The following is a 17,354-nucleotide window of genomic DNA, read 5'->3' as shown; positions in this document are numbered from 1 at the left end:
TGCTCTTTAATTAGGGAAAAAGCAGCTTCACGTTGGAGAATCCCAGGAGATACCATCTTAACCTGGTTATCAAAACAAACATCAACAATGGGCATCTTGAAAGTATGTGCTAGCCCAGAGGTGTCACTACTGTGACACTCCTGCCAAAGATACTTTGAATCCATTCAGGAGGATATACCTAGACCTACAAATTTAACAGTCTACAAATTCTGGACAAATTACAAAAAAAAAAAAAAAAAAAACAAGTTAAAGCTTCTAGACCGAATGAGCCAAAGAGATGTACATGATAACCAAGTGTATAGGATCCTCTTCCTACAGAAGACATTGGGACAATCCTTGAGGCCTAACTTTGACCTTAAGATCTTACAGGGAACTATATTCATGCCGAGTTCCTATTTGATACTTGCATGGTAATGTGCAGAAAACTATCGCAACTTACCCTCAAGTGGGTCAGGATAAAAAAGTTCCGTGTACAGTCCGCCCTCCACATCCAAGGAGTCAATCCCGGATCAAAAATATTCAGGAAAAATTGTGTACTGAAACTGTACAGACCTTTTTCTAGTCATTACTCCCAAACAATACAGTAAAACAACTGTGTATGTAACATTTGAATTACATTAGGTGTTACAAGTCGTTTAGAGGTGATTTAAAGTATATGGGAAGATATGCATAGGTCATATGCAAAGTTATACCTTTCTACCTAAAGGATTGAAGTATGTTCTGGATCTCAGAATCCTCAGGGGGTCCTGGAGCCAATCCTCCATGGATACTAAGGAATGACTACACTCACTCCTCTGTAAAATATTTTTTAAGTTTCAGACTTTAAAAGAATAAAACACATGCACATCAGTATTTCCTTCTCCTCCTCTATCCATAGAGACGTCTCCCTTCTCTCAAAGAAAAGTAGCCAAAGCAAATGCCAGTGCCTACAGTGTCTGAGTAGAGGGAGCTGAGGTACAGTGCGGTCACAGCCTGAACTTGTACCCCACCTCCACCCCAATCCAGCTGCCTCTCCACTTAGTTTGCTGACCAAACCAATGCTAAAATTACCATTTCCACCGATGGTCCACAGTGCAAGCCACAGGAACGAAGTGACTAATAATTTCTTCAGATGAGTTTCTTCTCTGGTTTCTCACCTGGTGAACAGGGCAGTCAGCTCTGCTGCCTGTGGAAGTCACTAGTCCCTTAAAGCCCTTCCTCAGAAGAAGTATTTTAGGGTGAACTCTCCGATCACTCCCTTATAGCAAGCAGAGGAACTACCCTGTCTTCACTTTTTAAATGCAAAATAACGAAGGAATATGTGTGTACTATGAGCAGCAGCTAACAGAGAGGCTTCTCTTAACTGGACATAGCACAGAGGGCACCTCCCGGCTCTCCCTGATCCCTGCAAGTCCAGCAAACAACAAGCCAGAAGTATGGGCACTGCTCCGCTCCAGTGTCATCCCAGACCCAAGACAGGGCTGAGCCCTAGGGTCTGAAGTGATAAGAACTCCTTGAGGAATTAATTAGCACTCCTGATAAATATAAGAGCAACTGCCTGACAGACTTGGAGAAATTCAAACCCCTTCTTTTCCCATCAGTTTGTTAGTTTTGGGAACAACCTAATCATCTTTCATGCTTTTATATTGAGCAATCTCAAAAAAAGTCTCCAAAAAAAATCACAATTATTTCACTATCCATTTTTCTATAAAACATCCACCCACAGCCAGCCAGGCATGGTTGTGTATACCTGTGATCCCAATGAGGCTGAGGCAGGAGGACTGCAAGTCTGAAGTCAGCCTCAGCTACTCAGTGAGACCTGTCTCAAAAAATAAAAGGGGCTGGGTACGGTGGTGCACACCTGAAATCCCAGCAGTTAGGGAGGCTGAGGCAGGAGGATCATGAGTTCAAAGGCAAGCTCACCAATTTAGCAAGGCCCTAAGTGAGATACTCTCTACTAAATTATTTTTTTTAAAAAAAGGGCTGTGGATGTGGTTCAGTGCCCCTGGGTTCAATCCTCAGTACCAAAAACTTCAATGAAGGGGCTGGAGGTGTAGCTCAGTGATAAAGTACCCATTTTGTCTCAAGTACAAAAAACTTTAAAAAACACTGCTACCCACAGAGAATTCGTGTGTGTGTGTGTGTGTGCGTGTGTGTTAAAGCATCTTCTCATGCAGAGGGTAATGTGCCAAAACTCAATGTGAGAAGCTCCTTTATCACATTTCAGGGATTCACTGCCCATCTGCACAATTCATTCCAGGCTCCCAAGGTACAAGGATCCCACTAGGGTATGAGGGGACCAGTTACCCACAGGCCAGTTTCTAAAGTTCTAATCAAATGAGAACAGGTGCAGGAATCAGATAGGATCAAAACATGAGTCACTGTTGAGGGGGATGTGGCTTGGTCCTGGGCTTCAACTGGATGCCCCCAATAGGGTGTGCAAGTTACCCACCCGACAAGAAGGTGAGGGTGTCAAAGACTTTCCTTCGTAAGCTGCCAAGAACTGGGAGCGGGAGGCTCCTCATTTCAGCCCTGCGCTCTAGTGGCTCTCAGCGGGTCCAGTTCAGGGCTGAGCTCTCAACTCCCTAAGCTCTGCCTGTTTCTGTGAAAAGACACCAGAGGGAGCACCATTAGGTGCCTCTTTGCTGAAGAAACGCACGCAGGGAGGGGCAGGAGGCGGTAGTGACTGGGTATCCTGAGACACTGCCCTTGGAAAGCACGCTAGCACACTGACTCCCTTCTATTTCCCAACCTGTCCATCAGCTTTGGGCCAAATTTACATCCCACAACACAGGCGTTTCTGTATGGGGGGGGCCAAAGAAATGCAAAATCTTCAGCAATTATACAGATGAGGATTAAAAAAAAGAGAGTCCAGGAAGGAGCTATCTGCTTTGCAGCAGGTCTGTGGGCAACACAGACGAGACATCCCTCCCGCCACATTTTTATGGTGAAAAGGACTGCGCTGCCAATCTCTTCAGAGCAGAAAGAAGCCCGAATGTGGATATTTCTCTCTCATTCTATTCACAGCCCTCAGCAATCAAAAACAGGGCCAGCTGCCACACGGAGGCCAAGCGGACCTCAGTGCTCCCTGCAGAGTCGGGCTGGGTGGGGAAGGTGCTGGCTGCAGTCCGCCCTCTCTGGGATGGTGTCATCAGCAGGCTTTCTGGAGGGCTGGCAGGGCTTTCACTCGTCACTGGTGGAGGGCAGACTCTGACTCGCAGGGCTGGGGCGGGCCTGGGAATCTGCACTGCTCCCAAGATCCCAGGGGATGCTGCTGTGCAGAGGCAGGGGCCACCCGGTGGGGCTCAGGAAATAAGCAGACACCTGCCCCACACCTGGCCCAGGAAGGAACACCAAGGGTTAAACGACCCTCCACTGTGCTGGGCTGAGGATAAGGACAAAATCTGCCCTCCTGCCACCCCGCTTCAGAAAGACGTCCTAATGTTAAGGGGCCAGACTTTAAAGTCCCAACACAGAGGGATCTGGAAGGACCCTCAATGATGCCACCAGGGGCTGTGTGTACCAGGGTGGGGCCAGTGCTGGCTGGGCAGAGCAAGAGCAGAAGGAACAGGAGTCCACACACAGCTCAACACACGTTTTGTCATCACTGGTGATTTTTTGCCTCTGTACACAGGTGCACACATTCACATATGTAATATGTAAAGCAACGGCTCTGTGTCGTCCACACATCCAAAACCTTTGTAAGATGGGAAAGCCTGACAACCCCGACACACAGGACCAAGAAGAGCACTTCCAAAACAGAGGCTCCTCGCATGTGCTCCCCAGCTCCCCTGCCTGCACCCTAGTCCTCCAGCAGGAGCTCCAGCTCCTCCAGGGGCAGCCGCACGCGCAGCTCCTTCTCAGTCATCAGATCCAGCACCTCCTGCAGCTCGTCAGGGAAGTACTCCACGGCGTCCATGTACAACACCTAGTACCAGGGAAAGACCTCTGTGAGAGTGGAGGGGTTCCAGCCAGCGTGCCCCCCACCCTGGCCCTCCACAGTCCACTTTCCCTTTCTCTTGAGCTTTCTTAGCTCAGGCAGCACTGGTCAGGAAGGACAGGGGACTCGACAGCAGTGAAAGCCAGTGAGCACCAAGTGAGGCCCCGCTTACAGGGGGGCCAGAGGTGCTGGAGACCCTGAGTCACTGTCTACTGACTCCGAATGTCTCCTGGCCTGGATGGGACATGGATCCCAACACTTTTGGCATCTAGGCTGAATTCTGGGCAGGTGTTAAGAGCCACATTTCAATGCAGGGCAAGGAAACGGACCACTGGGCTCTGACTCCACAGGGAACAGATCACTAGGATACGCCCTACATGTTCCCCAGGAAGGGGTACTGATCGCCCTGATGTCCAGACGATACTGGCTGGGCAGAGGCCTAGGAGAAAGGTCCTGAGGAATCTTAAGATACCATGGTGTGTAAAACCTACCTTTGCCCAGGGACAATTCTGAAGTGCTTTGTAGAACACACCTTTGCTTCTGTCTTTGTTTCCTAAGGAAGCCTGAGGGGAGGGCGAAAATACAAAAAAGATCAACTGAAGCAGAGCTCAGGCTTTAATAAAAAAGAAATTTAAAAAACAACAACAACAAAAAAAAACAGCCCTCACATGGCATACGGCCCCAGCCGCGTAGGCAGCCTCTGTGGATGGCCCGGTACCATCACAGTGGCTGAAGGGAATGCGCCCAGATACCAGAAGATGCTCTCTAGGCCCCTGCTATGTGGTAGACATTTCCCTCTTCAAATGGCCCCATGTTGATGCTGAGCACTTTTATTAGCAATCCTGTTCCCCCTCCTGTACTGGGAACCACCTGCCTCATTCTGCGTCCGCAAGATGAAGCTGGTGAACTTGATAAGTTGTGCAAATGAAAAAAACCTTTGCTTTAGTATGTGCCACTGGATGAAAGCTGTCTTTTAGAGAAATGAAATAATCAGGACTATCTCATTTCTCCAATAGCTTACCCCATTTGCCAGATTTCACCTTATTAAATTTTTCCATCAGAAATTTCAGTCTGAGTGTGTGCAGGTTCTCAGCCGGCTTTCTCTCTAGATCTAAAACCTTCATCTCAAAGTCAGCCACCACTGTGTTCCCAGCCCAGTGTGGAAGGAGCCATTGCTGGGGACCTCTCCTGACCTTCCTGGGAAGCCAGCTACCCAGGACAGTACCTGCTGGGTGGCGTGAGCAGAGCCCAGGGAGCTCAAGTCTGTCTCTGTGCTTGTCCACCCAGCCTGCTCCCTCAGGATCGTGTTCTAGTGGACACTGGCTCTCCCTAGCCACACAGCCAGCATGCTGCAGCCAGCAAAGAAGGAAGAGCTAATGACTGGGCTCCTGGAAACCTGGACTGCAGCATCCAGAGATCCAAACTGCTGCTCGGGAACTCCATCTTTCAATCTTGAAGGTTCACTCCCACGGTCACAAGGGACTACAGCTTGGACTGTAACAACATCTATGAGAACCCTGCTTTGGGCAAGGCTCAGCGTCTCCAAGAGCCAGCCACAAGGCTCAGGAGACTCCCATGTGTCCTTTCTACTGAATGCCTCCAGTTCTGAGGCTGGGCCACTCAATTCACAACTAAGCAGCCGGTGTGCTCCTTCCCACGTCAGTATGCGTCAATGTCCTCTCCTAACTCCTGACTAAACTGAACCTTTTCTTCCTTTTTGAAAGAATAAGAAAAACTATATTACTATGTCTTCTACCAAGTGCAGAATCCTGGAGCCCAATAAACCACTATACTCTTTTCAGTGGCATTTCCTTCATCAACAGGCCACAGGAAAACACTGTCCTTTTCTGCATCAGGGGTGGAAGAGCTTGATGCCAGGTGAGAACTCAGTGGTGACCATGTGTTTTCTACCCATGATTTTGTATTCTAAGACACGGCCTTGGACATGCCTTCACCTGTGGGTAGAGCAAGCCTCAAGTGAGAGAAGAGTCCATGGCCACTACCAGCTCTCCTGGTCCCTCTATCACCATCTAAATGTCATCTTAACACCCAAGACTCCTTGTAAGATTCCTTCAGGAATGAAACATAACTGGGGGGTGATACCCTCTTTTCTGGAGTTTCTGTGACACTCCTGTCACCCCCACGGTATTATGACTGGGTAAATGTGTGTCCTCAGGCAAGCCAGGAGCACCTGAGGGCACCAACTGAGTCTCTGCATGGAACCAAAGAAGACAGAGCTGATGAAGGAAGAGAGCTGCTCTTGCTCACCGGGGCCAACCATCTGCCGGGCATTTACTAAAAGAGAGGATCCCAGTTATAAATATCTACCTTTTGCCAGTCAGAAGCATCTCCCAAGAAACTGAGAGCCACTGTTGGGAAGGTAACCCTCACCTCAGTCTCCAAGACTCCATGAAGACTGGAATCTTAACTCTGATAATTAACAAACGTGGCTGGCCTAGCCTCGTATATGTGAACCGATGCTTTGTACTTCTCTCTGAAGCCCCTTTCCCACTTTAGTTACCTGATTTTTACTGGCTTTACAGATCACTAATTCTGGAGGTCACGGAGCTGAGCTATACATTCTTAGTCTCTCACAAGCTGAGCTACAGATGACACCTCTGACGCGTGGGTCATGATGGTAACAGCTGCCTAGGTTACTTTTCAGGGACTTGGCAAATTTGTTGAAACCACCAACTCTTCATTTGGGCCTGCGCAGTTGTCCAGTGGAGACCTTTTGCCGTCAGAGGGCCAAAATCTCTACCTTCTTCAGATCGTGCACCTCTGTTTTCTGTACATGTGTCTCATAAAGAGCCATGAAGTCTCATTACATGTGCATGAAACACAGATCACTTCATCTTCCAATCATTCTCCCCACACCACAGATCACCCTGCTTCTTTACCCCATAACTATCCCACACCTACCCTCAGGCAGGGAGATGTGTGGCCTCCCACTCCAACTCAGCTGCCTTGTGAATAACTCTTTTGAAAATTTGTTTCAGCGACTGGCATCCTATGCAGTGGGCAAATGGTCACACTTTACCATCTCTGTGCACATCCTGATCCTGCCAATGAGTCTTCAGAGGGGCAGGACAGGGCTCACACAGAGGCGCCCCCTTCCTTCACCCTCAGCCCCCGGAGCCGAGTCGCGCACACGTAAGGAACATGGAGGCCAGCCTCCCTGGAGCAGCTCCCGTGTCAGCCGTGAGCGGGGCACCACAGTTCTCCTCTCCCTAGGCGGGAAGAACACCAGTGGCCATGTGGAGTGGCAGCCACCACCAGGCCGCCTCGGCACACCTACCAAGTGGTCTGCACTCGCCCATTTTGCAAAGCTGTTTGGTGCTTAGTCTGGTATTCTGTGCCTTCCTCTCTGAGATGCTCCACCTCGACAGGGGAAGCAACACCTCTAAGAAAATGAGAAGGTGGAAGTCTTCACACTTTTGCAAAACTTGATTCTCTTTTCTCATCTCATTATAAACTTATCTGAGCAACTGTTAGCTCACAGAATTTTTTCAAGCAATTTGACAAAACTGATATCCATTTTCCTCCAATAAAATGTCATCTCTCTATAATACTCCCCTTATGAGTTGCTGGCACTATGAGAAGTTTACTCATTCACCCCAGGAGGGCAGCTGAAAAGAATCTCTTCCCTCCCACCAGCCCTCCTCAATGGTGGCCTCTCAATATGGCCTGAACTCTGCCCGCTATCAACAGGATGGCACAAGGAACTGTACTGAGGGTAAAAGAAATCTAGTGATTAACCATTTAGAAATGCCACTGTTTCTTTTTCATGTAGCAAGACTTCTTTCATCAGCCCCATGGAATCAGCTGACTAGCTTATCAATACTTACATTTCCTTCCTTATTGTGTAGGAAATGACCAAAAAAATCTTCAAAGTAACTGCAACTTTAGCCAAAACAACAACAAAAAAGTCTGGTTGAAATGTTAATACTATGCAGAACAATGCACTGGAAGATCCTAAAACTGAGGCTTTAACTGGCTAAGTCCCAATCTGAGTGGAGAGTTTGAACTGCTGTTAGTCCACTTCCTTTTCCTTGCATATTCTCCACAGCCAAAAGTAAGTTTTCAATCCCTCAATCATTTTTGCAGTGAAAGAAGCAAGCAAGTCAGTCCGTACATAGGTCCAGGGAAGGCTCTAGCAGAGGCAACTCACCAGCCCAGCCCCAGGTCTCACCCTTCACGGGGCCCACGGCTCTTCTCGTGGCACTTGCAGCCTACATTTAGGCTCTAATCTGGTTTCTTCATGTGTTTAATTGATAAAGTGCTAGGCGCCCACCCAGACAATTCAGGAACCGTGAAGCAAAGTCACTGCTCTAATTAATCCTTAGCTTCAACACCACTTTTGCAAACAAATTCCGTAAGAGTCTAGATCTTTTTGCCAAGTCAATGGTATTTTTTAGTCTACAACCCAAATAAACCTAGCTCACAGCTGAGACTCAATAAAAATACTATAAATTTGCTCTTACCCTACCTTTACCTATAAAAGACTGGAGAAATTACACTGGCAAATTTGGAAGCTAACCCCACTTAAACCTACAGATTTCCCATTGTTTCGGAAGAGTGACAAGAGTATTAATGTTGAAAAAAATCAGAGCAGGGTTCTGGCAAAAGCCCAGTCCTCCAGTCCTCCAGATTCTTCTGCACCTAGTCATCTCTGGCAAACAAGAAGCACCCTTGCAGCCACGAAAGCACATAGCACAGGACCCCTTAAGCTTCCATTTCACACAAATCACAAAATCTTGAGTTTCTGGATCTAAAGAACAAATACAAAGGAAATGTACAAACTTTTGTAGTAATTCATTTTTGATGCAACTTCTACCCCCTTAGGATTAACCCATTTTTCCTGTATATGCCAATGAATAGCTGTCGTGAGGTGATGGATGTATCCTCCTGATCCCTCAGGTCTTCAGCACATGGCCCCTTTCAGAGGTCAGAGAGGTATACATAGATAAATTCTGGAGTGTCCAGTGGAGACCTTTTGCCGTCAGAGAGCCAAACCTCTCCTAACCCTGTCTGTCATCTCTTTAAAACACCCCAGCTTTGTCTTGTGTCAAATGCTCAAATTCTCTGATGAAATTTTTGAGAATTTGTCCTGATGGAATAATCAGGGATACATAAAACCTATGAATAAAGGTCACTTCTGGCTTCTAAAAGGTACAACATTCACCAGAGGTCAGCTGGATGTGAGTGGCCTTGAACTAAAGCAACAAGCAGAAGGCCTAGAAGACTATGTCCTCAAGAACCAGGCAACCTGGAAACAGTAGACGAGGCCAGCTCAGGGCCAGGCCCCAGACCCAAAGCAAAGCGAGTTAAGCCTGTGTAGTCAGAGAAGCACCTTCCCGTCTGCACCCTCACGTTGACAAAATTAAATGGTGCTTCACCATTTAAGTGAACACAATCTGCTTGAAAATGTCTACTTTAAAAACCACATTCTAGACTAAATTTTATTTCTAATAACAAAACAGAATCAGAAAATTCTTATGTGTAGAATATAAAGAATTTAGGTTCCCTTCAAAGGAAAGCTCTTAGACCATTTTTCAAGTTGCTGACTCAATGAAATCAACTCAAAGAAACCAACATTAAGTTCTGCTACATTACTTACTGGTTTTGTTCTACCAAATAATCTGAGTAAACATGCAATCCCCGCCCCTTCACAAGTCCTGAGAGGCCTGATGCTGTTCCCTCAGGGTTCCCACACCAGGGAGGCTTGAGGCCCTCCCAGCAGCAGCTCTGGGCCTTGTACACTTTTGCACTTAAAAAGGAAGAAGCAGAATTCTATTCAAACAAAAACAAAAGTCGAAATATTTTCTTACCAAAAAATTCAAATACATCCTCCACAGTAAGGGGCACTGGCTGCCGTGGTCACTCCGCACTGCGTTCTCAAACAGGGCTCTGATCCGATGTGTTAAGCCGGCCTCTGGGATGGTGGCGTGGATCTCTCTACCTCCCACCCTGCAAGGCAAGGGCTCATGTAACCAAAACACGTCCTCTCTGCTATGTGACCTGCAGGAAGGGATGCTCTAGTGACAACAAAGGTCAGCAACAGCTAGGTCACAGTGTGTCAAGGGAGTGCTGTCCTTCAAGTGTGTGGTGGCACCAAGTACAGGCACAATGTGATTTCTGGAAGGCAGTGGCCAGGGTTCTGTGGTTTCTGCCCCACACGAAGACTGTCCAGAAGTCACAAATTCTTTGCTTCTCTCTTTTCTAAAGATGCTGCCCTACCCTGAAATCAGAATACAAACTCTACTCCCCAGGAAGGAAAGACCTTTCCATTCAAAGTAGATGAGGTAAGATTTATATGCAGTGAAAAATCCCAATGTAAGAAATAAAAATCAAGCAAAATGAAACACTACTCAATGGAAATTCTGCCTTATTTATAAGGTTGCAGTGAAACCACAACAGAGATTCCAGAAGAAACAATGATGCCTAAACTAATATGTTCACAGGACTATCATTTACTTTTGGATATAATACACTGCGTCAAAAGACAGCATGTGAAGCAGACAGGGCTTCCTAAGGAAACAGTGACAGCAGCTAGCAATTACCACGCATTGTCTCTGGGCCAAGCACTTACCTCACTGACCCGTCAGAGCAACCATAGGAGGCGGGCGGGTTCTTTAACTATTCTCATTTGACAGAGAGGAGCCTATAAGAGGGTGAAGCAACTTGCCTGAGGTCACCCAGCTGCTAACCAACAGAGCTGGCACTGGAATCAGAGAAGTGACCCCCCAGCGTCAGGCCCTCAACCACTGTGCTTTCACATAGCTTTTCAGACACTCTGATGGCCTGCCAGGTACACACCAAAAGCAACACATGCCCCAAGAGGCCCAGCCCAGGAAGACAGCCACCAAAGCCTCTCAAGAAAGATGCTGCTATGCTCTAAGTCCCTTGTTCATCTTCAGTGTGTTCTCTACAGCACTCAGGGCGCTCACAGCAGGTGCTCGAGACCCTGCACCCCATCCACTCCTGAGATCTGGCAAAGGCAAAGGAAAATGGCAAGCACCCCAGAGAGGTTTGGGAAGTACACAAACAAGATGGCCTATAGTTACCTCTGAACAGTTTCTACCAGTCTTTTCCTCATTTTCTCAGCTTCAATTGCAAATAACCACGGCTCCATGGGTTTGGCAGACCTGGTCATTGCATCAAAGAATTTTCTGGTCTTGCTAGCACTGTGAGACTTATTCTGAATCTGAACATATGACCTCCAAAGAACCTGGTTGCCGGGATACAGCCTCAAAGCCTCCGAGAGCGCCTCTCGTAGTGGAGTCAAAGGGTAAACATTAACTTTCATGTGGAACCTCAGCAGACTTGTGTGCATCAGCGTGATGGCTTCAAGAACACTGGTCAGATTCTGGGAGCTGGCACCATCCTCCATGCCAGAGCCTTCTGAGAAAACAGAACCCTTCAGTTTGGCAAATAGCTGTTCATATATCTGCACGGCAGCATCAATCCCTACGGTCAAATACTGGAACAGCATAAAGCATTTGACCAAGCTACTCAGGCAGTTCAAGGAATCAGCAGGAGTTGGATCAGAGACACAGCTCTTACCCAAACAGTCTTGTAGCGCATGCTCGTAAGCCTTTCGAGCTTTCAAAACATTAGTGGGTAAGACCTGCCCAGTGAAGGGCCCGTAGGGACTGCTCTCTGTCAGTCGGGTTAGTATGTGAATAGCTCGGGCCGTGGTGGCCCCTGACGAGTCCAGTGACAGCTCCACCTCCAGCTCAGCATAGAGGAGACTGAGTTCACAAAGTTCACGGTCCTTCAGCTCGCTGCTGCCCACCATACTGAGGGCTGTATCAAAAACTTTTCGGGCATCCTCTATGTTGCCAAGCAACCACTCCAGATGTGCGTACTGCTTCCAGAGGCAAAAATTATTACGGTTTTCTGGCTCTTTAAGGAGATTCTTGGCTAATTTTTTGCAGTTCTTCCCCTGTGACTTTAATCTCTTCTTGTTTTTAGTGTGCAGACACCAAATGACCTACAAGACAGAAATAATCAAAGAATGACTCTGGGTGCTCTGTTATTTCCAAGCAATCTCTTTGTAATGTCAACTTTAGAAAACACCAACAGCAAAGGTCTCTACACTTCCTTTCCTGGGTGTTTGGTAAACACCGAGGCTCTCTGAGCTAAAAAAGAAACCAGGATTTTACCAAGGCCTGAGGAGCCCAACATTAACACATCCAGGTTTCCATTTCAAATCTCTATAAACAAAGTTGATACACTTCAAATGTTCTTCTTCCAAAGAGACGTGGCCACCACATTTTATCAAAGACACTATTTTAACACAACTTGGTATGCATAAGCTGTAGTTAGCTTCAGAACTCTGAATGTTAAGAGTCAGTACTAACTATGGCCAGCAGAGGGCAGAGCAGCAGGCTGAGACTCACTTTTGAGCAGATAGCTATACCGCTCAGGATAAGTAGCTTATTTATCTATTCTAATAAGCACATAAATCCTTTAACCCTGCTTAAGCTGACTCTGGTTCTTAACACCAACTGCCAACATCATCGCAGGCATCTGGTAAGAACCTCCTCGTGACAGCTCCAGCACTGAGCCCTGGACTGGCCCCTGCTTTCCTCTTCCCTGCAGCCCCTCTGAAGGGCAGCCATGCACAACGTGCCTTCAGGAGTCGTCATGGTTCCTGGAGCAGCACTTGGGGCCTTGCAATGCCATCTGTAACACTGATGTGAAATGAAAAAGCCCCAAACCCGGGCAGGAGGCAGCTGGAGTTACCTTTGCAATCTCGTACCGTAACCAGGAGAAGCAGAGCTGAGACTTTTGCTTGCCCGAAAACAAAGGCATCACAAGGTGGAAGACATTGCGAATGAACTCCTCGCCCTCTCGATTGTGACCCCTGGTCCAGCGGAGAGAGCCCAACCGGTCCATGCAGCCAACACAGCTAATGCCAGAAAATGAAAGGTTGAAAAAAGTCAAGGGCTTTTCATCACAGAGTCCACTATCAAAGATGCTGCTCTCATCCATGGCCAGGTACAGGCAGGAGGCTGGAGGGACAAAGCCAGAAGGCACACCCAAGAACTGCAGAAAGGCCTCGATCAACTGGAACTGAAGCTCTTGGCTGGAAAGCCTGATCAGAGATTGTCCAATATCATCAAACAACACCTGTATCAAAGGCAGAATAAAGGGATCCATTTAATGAAATGAAAAAAACACACAAGACTTCTGTCTTCACATTTTTTCACATTTCTTTTTATATGGAGGTACTAATGATTCAACATGACTCAAATTAAAGTAAATCTTATATAGAACTAAGTTTTCTGCAAAATACAAAAAAGCTGGATGCCGCCCAAGGCCTCCCAGACAGCTGGAGAACCACCAGCAGCCCAAGACTACTAGCACTTTCACACCTCTGGGGAGAACTGTGAAGGCAGACAGGCACAAACAGGCTCAAGCCGACCACTTCCAAAGAATCCTGCTGGATTCATAGGAGAGACTGACCATGTTCCCTTCAAAAAGCACACATAATTGCTTTTATAGTTACTATAACAAACCTTTGTATCTTAAGGTAAAAAAAATTCTATTTGAGAATTTCTTTTGTCCAAATTTTCTTCAGAAAATGAAAACTGCAGATAAACAGGCACAGGTAAGAAGAAAATGACAAGAGCATTTAAGAGCCCAATACCAACTGTACATGTTCACAGCTGATTTCATGTAATTGTTTTAAAACATCTAAGCCAAGGACGCCCACTGCTCTTTGCTTCAAGGTACTTGCTGCTTGTCTGATTCATCTCTGTGGCTCTCGGCAGAGGAAATCAAAATGCAAACACAATAAACTTGGCACTCAATGAATCAAACCATCAATTAATCAAAAAGATTTTGTTCCCCAGGCCTGGACTAGAGAAAAAGCTAAATGACAAGAAGTCACTCACAACAGTTGTGTGCTCCAGGTCCATGGGACAGGTGGAATTCTTGGTAGAGAACCAACTTCCCAAAGGTTAGTAGTGAACTCCATATAAGATCCTGGAACACCAAAAGGAGACCCCAGTCTCCCCTAAACACTCGGCTGCAGTCAGGAAAGAGGTCTCCCACACAAACACGCCTCCCACAGCAGGCGGAGAGCTGAGGTTTCCCTGGAAGCTGGCCCTCCTGCCCAGACCACACCTGCTTCTCTAGCCCCAATTCTCTGCATCTTAACTCCAGTCTGGCCACCCTGTTCACAGATGTGGCTGGCACTGTGGGGCCTTCATGCTCCAGCATCAACAAACAACCCTTCAACATATAAGAATATCACCTAAGCACAGAATGAGCATTGCTCTAGGCACTGATGACACAGCAACGAACAAGAGGCAGAACTCCCCACCTTTGAGGCATGTCACTTGCAAGGTCACAGAGAAAAATCTATTCATGTAACACCCACCAAGTAGTAGAGCTGGTACCTGGTCAATTCCAGGCATCAAAAGAGCACTTCTGGGCTGGGAACGTGGCTCAAGTGGTAGTGCGCTGGCCTGGCATGCGCGAGGCACTGGGTTCGACCCTCAGCACCACATAAAAATAAAATAAAGATATTGTGTCCACCTAAAACAAACAAACAAAAAAAACAGCACTTCCTCCCTCATTTTAATTTAAAACCCGCAGAGCTGCTAACCCACAAATGCAGAGCAGCACAGATCATACCATGGAACAACAGTAAAATGAAGTGTGTGGCCCTCAACATGTTCAACCAACACCAGCGCCTTCCTCAACAAGTCAAGCTGTGCGCCTACTGCCCAGGTACGGTCTCTCCATTCTCCCCTCATGCCTTCTAGAGTTGAATCCAGCTGCTACATCTCCATGGATCCAAGAGAATGGGTGGGGGAGCAGACACAATTAAACAATCTAGGACAGTGATCCAAATTTTAGAACTTGAGGCCACAGGGTTCCATATGAAAAGTTAACTAAATGACCTGGAAGACACTCTCCAAAGGGGAGACCAAGAGAGCCTACCTTCAACAGGATCTACCTAGTCAAGTGCCAATAAGCACTCCCATAACCAGATGCAGGGAAATTCTATCTGATACTGAACAGGAGGGCTGTTTCCCCAGACACAGACAGAAACAGGCCAGAGTCTTCTGAGCCAGCCAAGCACTAGGGCACCCCCAGCAACTTCTTTCAGATAAGGAGACATAATGGGAATGAGAGGAGGACAAAAATCCCAAGGTCAATTTCCTGCCTGCGGTGGAGCGCACGTGCCTGTCTCTCGGGATCCTCACAGTCTTCCTCAGTTTGTTTCTTGGTCTTATCAGGGCGCCAGGGCCGCCAGTGCCTTTGATCTCGGGAACGCTCAGCAGCAAGCCAGATCTGCCACCTGGGCAGAGTCTTCTCTTTTATCTCCTGGTCATCCTCTTCTGGCTCGTCATCATCCTCATCTAGACAAGAATGAAATCTCCAGTTCACCTAAGCAGTAAATAAAACCCCCACGGTCACCCAGTCAATCTGCTGTGCCAGGTACTGTGTGGGCACCTACCACGCCAAGATGAATCAGAGCCAGGCCAGCTTCCTCAGGCATTCAGGGGCATCTAGGGACTCTCCCAAGGCCCAGGAAGAACAGGCAGGAAAGATAAGGGAATCAGACAATTTGAAATACTATCACAGCAAAAAAAAGAATGATAGATACTCTAGACCAGCACTGTTCAAAAGAACTTTCTGCAGAGGTGAAAAATGTTCTTTATCTGTGCTAAAACAGTACCAACTAGCTACATGTGACTTACTGGGCACCTGAAATATCACAAATAAAAAAATACTGAATTCTTAATTTCATTTTAATTAATTTTTAAATAGTCACTAGAGGTAACTAGAGATCACCGTTTTGGACAACACAGTTTTAGAATGCTGAATATTATTTAGTGACTGTATTGGCTTAGATTTCCTTAAGCCATCAGACTTTTTAGACAGTGGCCTTATCATTAACTATGACACCACTGTAAGTTGCTTAAAAATAGGTCAATTCAGAATATCTAGTAATTTCTCTGATTCCTAATTCTGAACAACTGATTCCAGAAAAACAAAAACCTATATTCACATAAAATCCTATACACTAATGTTTGTAGTGGCTTTATTCACAGTAGCCCAAATGTTCCCACAGTAAGTGAACAGAACCTGTGACACAACTATACTGTGGACTACTACTACTCAGTGTTAAAAACGAACAACTATCGATAGCCACAATAATTTATATGTATCTCAGGGGACTTGTGCTAAGCGAATAATTCAATCTCAAAAAATTACACAGAAAACAAGCGTTGCAAAGGAGGTGGAGAGACCAGAGCCTTTGTGCAGTGGTAGTAGGAATGTAAAATGATACAGTCACTGTAAAAAATAGTATTGACAGTTGAAAAGACTGAACTTAGGATTACCATGATTGGGCAATTCCACTTCTGAACATATACCAAGAACCAAAAGCAGGAACTCAAATATTTTACACCCATGTTCGTGACAGCATCAGCAACCGCTGAAGGTAAAGCAACCCAAGTGTCCATCAATGGAAGAATGAATAAACCAAATGTGGCACACACATCCCATCTTAAGAGAAAGGGAAATTCCAACACATGCACAACATAGGTGAACCTTAAGGACACTATGATAAGTGGAATAAGCTTGTCACAAAAGGACAAATAATTACAAAACTGATCTTGTGTGAGGTTACTAAAGCAAGAAAGAATGGTAGCTGCTACAGGGAGAGGGGATTAATTAGCACAGAGTTTCAGAGAAGGAAGATGCAAAGATTCTAGAGATGGTAGAGAACAGATCAGTGGGAGGGACCAGGGGGACCAAAAAGGGGAGTCATGGGGGGGGGGGGGCTCTGTGTGATGAATCAGATCTGTGTTGGAGTGTGGTGGTGACTGCATGAAGCTACACGGGACCGAAGTACCTAGGGAAACACACACACACACAAACGAGGTGCAGACTGGTGAAACTGGAATCAACCCTAACCCTGCAGACTATACCAATGCCAGCTTCCTGGTTGTGAAACTCTGCCCACTGTGTGGGACTGAGCAAAGGGTTCACAAAACTTCTAGGTACATTTGTTTTAGCTTCTTGTAAATCTACAAGTATTTCAAAATAAAAAAACAACAAAAACCCTGAATAATTTAAATGTATAACAGCATTCTACTTAAATGTTCTGTGTTTCTCAAAGTAAAATACCAAAATGTATTCATCCTCATCTTCTAAAGGTCTACATTTAAAGTAATCCATTAAACACTTTTGAGAAATACTTTAAAATGATCCCTGAGTTATACATATTCAGTTAGACACCTGAATTTATTGCACTAAGAATTCAAACAAGGCATGATATTATGTGCCTGTAATCCCAGTTACTTGGGAGGCTGAGACAGGAGGATCATAAGTTCTAGGCCAGTCTGAGCAACTTACTGAGACTCTGTCTCAAAATTTGAAAATATTTTTAAAAGGGATCAGAGTA

General features: G+C 46.3%; 1 protein-coding gene across 2 annotated transcripts in view; it reads right to left on the bottom strand.

Moving 5' to 3' along the window:
• Positions 1 to 3,571: 3,571 nt before the first annotated feature.
• The window catches only part of Nrde2 (NRDE-2, necessary for RNA interference, domain containing), a 44,179-nt gene continuing 30,396 nt past the window's right edge, over positions 3,572 to 17,354 (bottom strand). Inside the window, exons 9-15 of one of the 2 annotated variants that reach the window (XR_006851026.2) lie at positions 15,125 to 15,300; positions 12,671 to 13,057; positions 10,987 to 11,915; positions 9,751 to 9,889; positions 6,960 to 7,149; positions 4,411 to 4,482; positions 3,876 to 3,907 (exon numbers count right to left, since the gene is read on the bottom strand). Coding sequence is in view for 1 of the 2 variants with exons in the window: in XM_046440671.2 (XP_046296627.1) it covers positions 3,782 to 3,907; positions 4,411 to 4,482; positions 9,751 to 9,889; positions 10,987 to 11,915; positions 12,671 to 13,057; positions 15,125 to 15,300 (1,829 nt within the window). In the remaining variant the exon portion in view is untranslated. Of the gene's footprint in view, positions 3,908 to 4,410; positions 4,483 to 6,959; positions 7,150 to 9,750; positions 9,890 to 10,986; positions 11,916 to 12,670; positions 13,058 to 15,124; positions 15,301 to 17,354 lie in introns of both variants that reach the window. The other variant, XM_046440671.2, reaches the window with a different exon arrangement.

The sequence above is a fragment of the Marmota monax genome, unplaced genomic scaffold, assembly GCF_021218885.2.
Source record: "Marmota monax isolate L192 unplaced genomic scaffold, Marmota_monax_Labrador192_F-V1.1 WCK01_AAM20220418_F8-fsc00017, whole genome shotgun sequence".
Lineage (NCBI taxonomy): Eukaryota > Metazoa > Chordata > Mammalia > Rodentia > Sciuridae > Marmota > Marmota monax.
Note: the sequence above shows the minus strand (reverse complement) of the source record. Positions and strands in the feature narration are given on the sequence as shown.